The sequence below is a fragment of the Carassius auratus genome, chromosome 1, assembly GCF_003368295.1.
Source record: "Carassius auratus strain Wakin chromosome 1, ASM336829v1, whole genome shotgun sequence".
Lineage (NCBI taxonomy): Eukaryota > Metazoa > Chordata > Actinopteri > Cypriniformes > Cyprinidae > Carassius > Carassius auratus.
This window is the reverse complement of record NC_039243.1, coordinates 27,195,932-27,204,985: the sequence shown is the minus strand read 5'-3', so window position 1 is coordinate 27,204,985 and position 9,054 is coordinate 27,195,932. Positions and strand designations below refer to the sequence as shown.

The window sequence follows — 9,054 nt, the reverse complement described above, 5'->3', positions numbered from 1 at the left end:
AGGCATGGAAAGAGAAAGTGTGTGTGTCTGTGTGTGAATGTCAGTGAGAGGAAAGGGAATGTGGCATGCTGATTTTATAGGAAGAATTAAATGTTATGAACAGCACTGAAATAGAAAGGGGGAGAAAGAGAAAAGCAGAGAGAGAAGCAGTGAGAGAGAGCGAGTAAAAAGTAAGAGAAGTATATGACTGTCAGTTTCCAGAAGAACCGCATATTAGATATGAAGACCCTGGTTTCTGAAAAGAGAGTTAAAAAAAAAACAAGAGATGGAAGAAGAAAGAGCGAGAAAGAAAAACAGTGACTTAATACTGCCAGAAAAAAAAAAAAACAGTCATCCCAAGCAAAGACCTTTAAATGACGTCAGGATGACAAGACGCTCTCCATGTTTCAAGCTCCACGTGTCTCTGTTTTCTTCTCCTCCTCCTTGTTTCTTCCAGGGAGAAAAGGCTCTAGCGGGAACTGACCACGATCAGTCAGTGCCCCAGACGTCAGGGCAGAGATTGGTCGAAACACATGGCTACCTCCTCCCTCTTCTGGAGTTCTTGCATCATCTTTCTGAACAGTTCATTGAAGGAAAAACACAAATTGGTTGCTGAACCAATTAAGTACGCTTATTGCTGAGGAGCACTGCCGGTCTGAAAGCGGAACACTTGATCTATCAGCAGAACTGAAGAACTAGTCTAGAGCCTTCAAACATGGATTCATTTATTTATTTCTCACCTTGGGGATTTTTTTAATGCAGAGTGTAATTTTTTCTGCATTCCTCTTCAGACCTTTTCAATGCAGGAATTGTTTTTGATTGTAACATTGTATGGGACCATAGAAATTTGTTGATCCCTGGAGACACATGACCTTGACGTCCTGGCTGGCTTGAGAACAGAGCGAGCTGTGTCAGAGGGTGAGCTCACCACACGGCGGGGAGAGTGGGTAACTGGCCGCTCCATCGCCGTAGACGGACGCTACCAAAACAGAGTGACGCTCTCACAAGGCCAGAGGAAGAGGAGAAGCATTCAGGTACTAGTGCTTAGACTGACCATCTGCTTAAATGTCTGCTGCCTTGGCGTTTTGTCACGTTTTCATTATTTATATTCAAATTAAAACATTTTGTTACTCTAGTAGGCTCATCCTGCGATTCAGACATTACCAAACAACCACAAAGTATGTTTGGGATGTCAGTGACGTGAGCAACTAAGGATTATCTTTCTTTACCACAAGATAACTGTCTTTATCGAAAAATAATAATAATCTGCCGAAGTGCTTGCCAAAGGAAAGTTGGACCTCACAACCAGATGTTCAACAGAGGGAGTAACTTCTGGCCAGATGTGAGAAGAATGTCCTGGTTAGGACCTTCTCTGAACGCTCGCCACTAACCGCTGACTTCACATATACGTCAAGAAGATCTATCAGACTCGAGGGACTATAAGAGCTCCATTTCACCAAACTTTTTGGTTTCCCCCAATGGCCTTTTATTACTGAACTTCTTTCCATCTTGAGACTTTCCTTCTGGTCTAATTTTAAAGAGAAGTCGGTCCTTGGTGGCTAATCAAGAATGACAAAATGTAGAGAACTCTTACTGTACTTTTGAGTGGGTGGAGGATCTGGTGAAATGCTTGGCTGACTCAACAGTTGGACGCAAAGGTAAATGTGATTCATCCAATTTTTTTACTTTTTTTTTTTTTCCTCATGAGTCAGTCCTACAGCTGTTTATGAAATCTGCTTTAAGCTGTAATTGGTAAAAATCTTTTTTGACTGGATCGGAAATACAGTGTGAAAAGCTCTGTTGAAGACAGTGGCCAATTCCTCATTCCTTTGTATAAACTTAGTACTTCAAAAATAAATGTAGTATTTATGATGTTCGAAAGGTTATTGGCATCACATTAAGTTGTCAGTGTACTTTTCAGTAACACAGTCACTAAACACTCTTCAGACTAAACGAGTTTAAGAGCACTCGAGTTTCAATGCCAATGACATTCATTAAGCATATCGTTTTCATTTCTCTCACATATGAAGATCGCACTTGTTCGGCAAAGGACAAATTCAATATTCCTCTCTCTCTTTCTCTCTCTCACTATCTCTCTTTGCAGAAGCACCTGTATTTGTTTGTGTGCTTTCCGTTGGCCTTAATAATAAGGCTCTATGGTCTAGTGGGGGGAACTCGTCATGCCTGTTGCCGTTCGTAAGAAAAGCTGGGAGGATCATGTTACCCCACGCATAGGATTACAATACAGCTATGATGACCTAGACTTGGTCTGCTGCCATGTGCATTATCAGCACAGTAGATGTGCCTCAATGCCTGAGTGTAGTCATCACCAGCCTCTGACGTTACCCTGTCTCCAGGAGGATATCAGAGATGGTACAAGAACGATGGCAAGGATAGTGCAGAAGTTTGACGGTGGAACTCAACCTAGCTTTGAAGGTGCAAGGTCCCAATCATTGATGCCAGGAGACACCGTCAATGATACAGCACAGCATAAGAGTGACCGAGATAGCAGGCCACCTTCAGACTATGTGGCAAATCAAGATGAATTGCAATGTTCTGCTTCAGGAACTTTGCAAGCGCACAGTGGAGATCCAGATAATAAGGAACTAAACAAGGATAAAGAATCTGCTTCACTTAGCCTGACACATTATGTACCTCCTACTGCAGTATTCGCACCCGTAGAGCAAACGAGTGATTTATCAAATGCATTGAAGGACAATAACTCTGTTAAAGTTGACTGTTCTGAAATAACTTCAGAAAATATTGAATCCACGATGAAGGTCAGTGTGGGCAGTCGGATGTTACTACATGAACACATGAGTGTCACAAGCGAGTTCACATATATAACTAATAAACCTCCCACCTCTGATTCACAGCAGAAATCTGCTGACCCACGTAATATTGTGAAAGTACAATGTTGTGAAAATTCTAAAAGGAGGATTTTAACATGTGGAATGCTAGCTGAATGTTCGTACACAGGCAGAACTGTGATCCCAAACTTACCATCATCAGTTTCTCAAGAAATGCACATTCCAGAAGCTAGCTCAGATGCTAATAAAGCAAGTCTAGTGTCCAAACATTGCATAGTGCCTCAAGGTCAAGACGATGAAAATCAGGAGGATGATGGCATTTTTAAATGTTCTGATCATGAGATGTTAATAATTGGAAGCCTTAAACCACCTGCTTGTGAAAGTTCTCTACTGGAACCATCTGGAAAAATTGACATCTCGGAAACGAGGCATGACTGCTTCTCAAAACTCCAAACTATCCATGAGGGGTCCTTTGCTGAATCGGGAGATGATGCTTCAGCTCAGATATCAGTAGAGATGCCAGTAAATCTAGCAAGTGCAGAATTAAAAACCAACAACTGTGAGAATTTGATAAGTTCAGAGGATGAAGACATAAGTCTAAAGGAGCCAACAAGAGAAGAACCTCAACCTGAAGGACTCTATGATGAACATCAGGCAAACCAATACACAAATACAGCCAAAGACACAGAGAGTGTCCCAAAAGCTGAAGGATCCCTTGTCAAGCTTCGCACAAGGAAGGTAAAGTGTTTTTTTTTTTTTTTTTTTTTTTTTAAGGTTTATTTTTACTCAAGGAAAGTAAAAAAAGTTATATAGTATATAAAGAAATGCTTTTGCGCATGAGATTGATTCCATTATGTGTCATGCCTATGAAGGTCATCAGTCAGTCAGTAAGGGAAATTCTGAGGGAATTTCCAGAAAAATTGTCTGTAACAAAGCAAATGAGCATGCATATAAATTTAAATCTATTTTATGCATCATAGTTCTGTGCATCACAAGATTTAAATTAGTTTCGTATTAAACACTGTGTCCACAGTATTCTTATTTATTTATTTTGGGGCTTTTTTGCAAGATTATTATAGAGAGTAGAGGGAACAGAGAAGTTACGGGGGAGACAGAGAAGGGGAATGGAATCAGGAGATAATGCAGACTGGATTCAAACCTGAATATCCCACATGGGCAACTCCACTCGTACTATAGTTTCGAGTGTTGCAATTTGGAGAGCACTTTGTCCTACTCAAACATGACTGATAATGTGAGTGATGGGGCTTGTTGAGCTTGTTGTGATATTACCTATTTTAAGTAATCATGCTTGTGATTTTCACTCAACTTTTACAATAAATTACATGAAGAAACCATGTAGACTTAAAGCTGCGGTAGGTAACTTTTGACGCTTTAGCGGTTAATAAACAGAACTGCTTGCGTCTTGCGGAAGAACATCGTAGCCGGAACTACTTCTCTCTGTTTATGTCTATGAAGAATCACAAAGGTACTGAGTTACTCCGCCGCGGTACCCCCGAAGCAATCTAAAATAGTCCGAACATAAACACTTATTATAGGTGCACCCTAGTGATTCAGGACAAGCTAAAAACACGTTTTGGAAAATGGATTCATGGTGTACTCGCTTATTATATGCATTTTTTTCTAAATTTTGAACACAAGAAAAGTTATGGACCGCAGCTCTGATTGGTTATTTTATACCGGGAGCGATGTATTTTCTACAGGACATAATGACAGGTTTAAAAAATATGTAAAAAAAATATATTTTTACAAAAGTTACCTACTGCAGCTTTAAACTATATAAGCTAAATAAGCAACAAACCTATTGTAAAATATAAACATTTTATATAACTGTTTTCTGTTGCAGTTCAAGAAACTATTGTCAATGTTAAAAACAGTTGCGCTGCTTAATAATTGTATTCTTTGATGAATAGAAATATCCACATTTACTGTAGTCTTTTGCACAGTGCACATCTTTCCATGAGAGGCCGGTATACATGCTGGCTTTTATTTTTAGCTGGTTTAATACAGTTCCAGCATGTTTCTTCTGCAGACTCTTTCTTCCTTCTCCATGTTTGAGCTTGCTTGTATACACAGTTCTGATTAAAAGCATTTAAATAGCGCCATGCTTTTCAAGCGCCACATCCTAAATTACTATGCCAGCTCACAGCCACGCCCTTTTGAAAGCAATGACATCACTCAAGCTTACATCTCTGGCCGTGTGCATCTGTGGAATGTTTCCCAGTCCAAGAAACTGGCGTCAGTCGAGACCATAAAGGACACTACTAGAGTACGTAAGAAAAAGTGTAGTGATTATGCGTCAGATGATTCGTGACAAGTGTTCTGTTGTGAGTGTGCTTGATGCATATATATGTTTTACCTTTATGTGTTTACGTGGGTGATTGACAGCAGCCCGCTTGCCAACACCGGCCAACATAGCTTTCTGTGTTTATTCATCCTTGCCCTGTTCCACAAGACCCAGGAGGCGTCGTCCAAAACACAGTCATTATTTATACAGCAGGATCCATTAGACAGGATCCAGCCCAAACAAAACACACTATGCGGTGTAATTGTCATTTATTTGAGAGGCTGAAATCCAGGGCCGGTGGCTGGAGTTCTTATGGGGATTTGTGTTTGTTACATTGCTGGAGTGAATATGAGCCATTTAAGGCCTTGAACAACTCTTTTCCACTGCTAATGGAGACATGAACTATTATGAGTTCAAGGACAGAGTGAGCAACTAGAGTCCTTGAGTGAATGAGTTTCTGTTTGGCACATCAGTACAGAAGGAACCATACTTATTCCAACTTATCTTGTCTATAAATTAGCAATAAAGACAGTAAGGATTATTTTAGTAACCAAGACAGAGAGGTACTAAATGCTCAACACAGCAGTGCTGATGATTTGAAGTATTTCCCTTTTCATTTGTCTCTGCATGTGCTGGATTGTGTCAGTCAGGGGATTTATCAGGGAGATGAAGTATGAATCTGGGCTTTATGGTGGATTTGAGATTCTTGGAATCATTTAAGTGGCACTTACACAATGACTGTTTCAAAAATCACTCCCCATATTGAGCAACTGTTTGAGATCATTTTATCTCTCCCTTTGAGTTTGTGCGTTCGTGACTGTATGCATGAAATTGAGCACACAGTTGGGGTGTGAATTTATGGGTAGACACGAGTATTGATTTAATTCACAGTTTCTACGTTTTACACAATTCATTTTTTTTTTTTTTTGGCAAAATCTAAACGATTTGATCCATTTCACACTTACGTTTCATTCTATATGATTTTGAATAATTATTAAATTATGAGTAAAAAAAAAAAAACATGCACAAACAAATTTAAATTAAACCCTGTGGCTTGTGACGATACACTGATGTGTAAAGACACAAAACGATCGGTCTGTGCAAGAAACTGAACAGTATTTATATAGTTTTTTTTAATTTATTTTTTTACCTCTGATTCACACAATGTCTGAAATGTTACAACGCTTGTGAACGCACTTCACAGCAGCAAGTGCGTGAGGCATTCTTCTTTTTCTTCTTGCATTATGGTGGTTTAGATTTATAAGTGCATAAACCTATTTATAAGTGCATTACTGCAGTGTTCCTATGGCTCAGTGGTAGAGCATTGCATTACCAGCACAAAAGGTTGTGGGTTTGATTCCCAGGGAACACACATACTGGAGGGTGTATATCCTGAATGCACTGTAAATCGCTTTGGATGAAAGCCTCCGCCAAATGCATAAATTATTACTGCCACCTATCTCTCAAGTGGACCATTGACACTCCTAATTGAGATTGTAGATAGAGGGTCAATGTGGCGTTAATGCACTTATAAGTATAAAGTAGAAGAAGAAGCCTCACTCGCTTGCCGCAGTGTTTAATATGGATTTTAAGTTTTTTTATTTTTTTATTTTTTATTTACTCTCATAGATTATGTTACCATTTGTCTTGCATTGTACGACTGAGAGACTGCAATGACCGAAGCTAAAAATCTTAATTTGTGTTCTACTGAAGAATCAAAGTTAGAAGAATCAAAATTTTGTCTGTTTGCGCTGTGCAGATCGATCGTTGTATGACATTCACGATAGCTATAGAAAGCAAATGGTTCCTTATGCTTTCGAATCAGTACTTTGGTTTACTTTTGGTGTTATTCAAGTATCGGTGTGCAGCTACGCTTCAAGTCGAACGAATGAACGAACAAACACGTGTGCATATTTGCATCACTTTGATCGTTCTCTGGAGATCTTGCATGTTATTGATCAAACTTCTTTGAATGTTTTAAGCACTATAAAAATCCTGTCCAGGATGTGTCCTGTATGAACCACCCATGGCCACTCTATTGTAGACACCAGATATGTGCTTTCATGTGTCAGTTTGTTTTGAATAAATGCAGTGCCTTACCCCATCAAACTGGGTTTAAAGATCACGTTTCACTCACCCTTAGAGACAGAAAGATAATTAAATCACGCAAAGGTATAGTGATTATGATGACACAGATATTAATGATGAAGATCAATCTCATAATTAGCTCCCTGATGAGTACTACTGATTTGGCCTTGAGCCGCACAAAGTTTCTAGACCAGCCCTATAAAAAAGACTAACTTTAACTTAAAAAGTTTAATTTTTTTTCTTATGTGCTTTTACAATGGTCATATTTCACATTGGTCTTGCTAATTTGTAAACATAGCTAAGCTGTTAACCAGAAGAAGAAAAAAAAAACAGATAAAGCTGTTTGACCAGTTTGGCATTTTTAGTGAAGGTTACTGATACGGAAAGTGCAGGTAAAGATAATGAAACGAAAAGTTCACAATTTCAGCATTTACTCCCCCTCATGTAATTCTAAACCTGTATAAATTTCTATTTTTTTTCTGTATTTATATATGTGTGTGTGTGTATATATATATGTATATATATATATATATATATATATATATATATATACATACACCTCAATGTTTGGGGAATTATATTTATTTATTTATTTATTTATTTATTTATGTTTTTGAAACAAGTCTCTCAAGTTCACCAAGGCTGTATTACTTTATTTTATTTTATTTTTTTATTGTCAATGTTGAAAACACTTGTGATGATTAATATTTTTGTGGAAACCATGTTGCCATTTTTTTTTCAGGGTCAATGATGAATGGATAGTTAAAAATATACTAACTCCTAAATTTTTCAACAACAGTTTATACTGGTGATGAGCTTTGTTAAAAGTGTTGGATAAGGAAAAGAACTATTGATGTTTGTATTGTGTATATGCCCTGAGGTAGTGCCAATATGTCCTGCAAAACAAGGAACATTACTGTAAAGAACATGTCAAATGAACTCAAAATGTCCAGTAGGCATGGGCATGTATTCTCAGAGTCTCACTCCGGTTGATATCTTCTTGGCTCTGAAAGGGCATTTAAGACAGAATAATTTTGAAGAGCTGACTGTGCTGAAATGAAAAAAAAAAATAATAAATTCACCCATTTTTCACACACCACTTTCAGTTGGGATTAAAATATGGACTTGTATTTATCAGTCTTGCACCTAATGCTAAAGATTTATGTATGTATGTATGTGTGTGTGTGTGTGTGTGTGTGTGTGTGTGTGTGTGTACCTGGTATCCCCACACTAGTTCCTGTGCCTTTTATTTTCAATTGCTACAACTCCCAATAAATATTCAAGTGGGGACTCAAGCCTTACGAAAGGAAAATATATTTACCAATATATGTCTTAAAATATATTGTGATATATATTGTAATATATTATTTTCCCTTTTTATTTTCAAATATTTTATATAATACATTTAATAATATATTGATGATACATATATTATATAATATATTGCAAAATATACAAATGATTGCCGCTTTCAATATATTGCAATATATTGGAAAAAATAAATATATATAAGAATATATGCCTAATATATTACATGATATTTTCCAATATACTGCAATATATTTTTGTTTCATAAGGGAGACCAGGCCAAGAGTTCAGAACTCTCCTCTGAAAAGCTTTATATCAGGGCCAGCCACCAAAACAAGATTAGAAATGTGTGCCTGCAGCTTTCAAAACAGACATGAAGAAGGCTTAACACAGGGGAAGCATGTCTAAAGGAAGAATGTAAAGTACAATTTAGTCATCAGACTGTAGTGCTACCTTTTCATATTTGACCTGGAATATCTCTTCATCCACTGCTTTCAAGGCTGAAATCACCTCACCATGAATTGGTTTCGGTCTTAATGGATTCAGAGTTGCGTGTGGGAGGTT

General features: G+C 37.8%; 1 protein-coding gene across 1 annotated transcript in view; it reads left to right on the top strand.

Moving 5' to 3' along the window:
- The first annotated feature begins 468 nt into the window (after window positions 1-468).
- LOC113106115 (rho GTPase-activating protein 7-like) overlaps window positions 469-9,054 on the top strand; it is an 87,252-nt gene continuing 78,666 nt past the window's right edge. Inside the window, exons 1-2 of the mRNA XM_026267722.1 lie at window positions 469-1,637; window positions 2,084-3,527. Of these exons, the coding sequence (XP_026123507.1) occupies window positions 2,160-3,527 (1,368 nt within the window). The 5' untranslated portion in view covers window positions 469-1,637; window positions 2,084-2,159. The remainder of the gene's footprint in view (window positions 1,638-2,083; window positions 3,528-9,054) is intronic.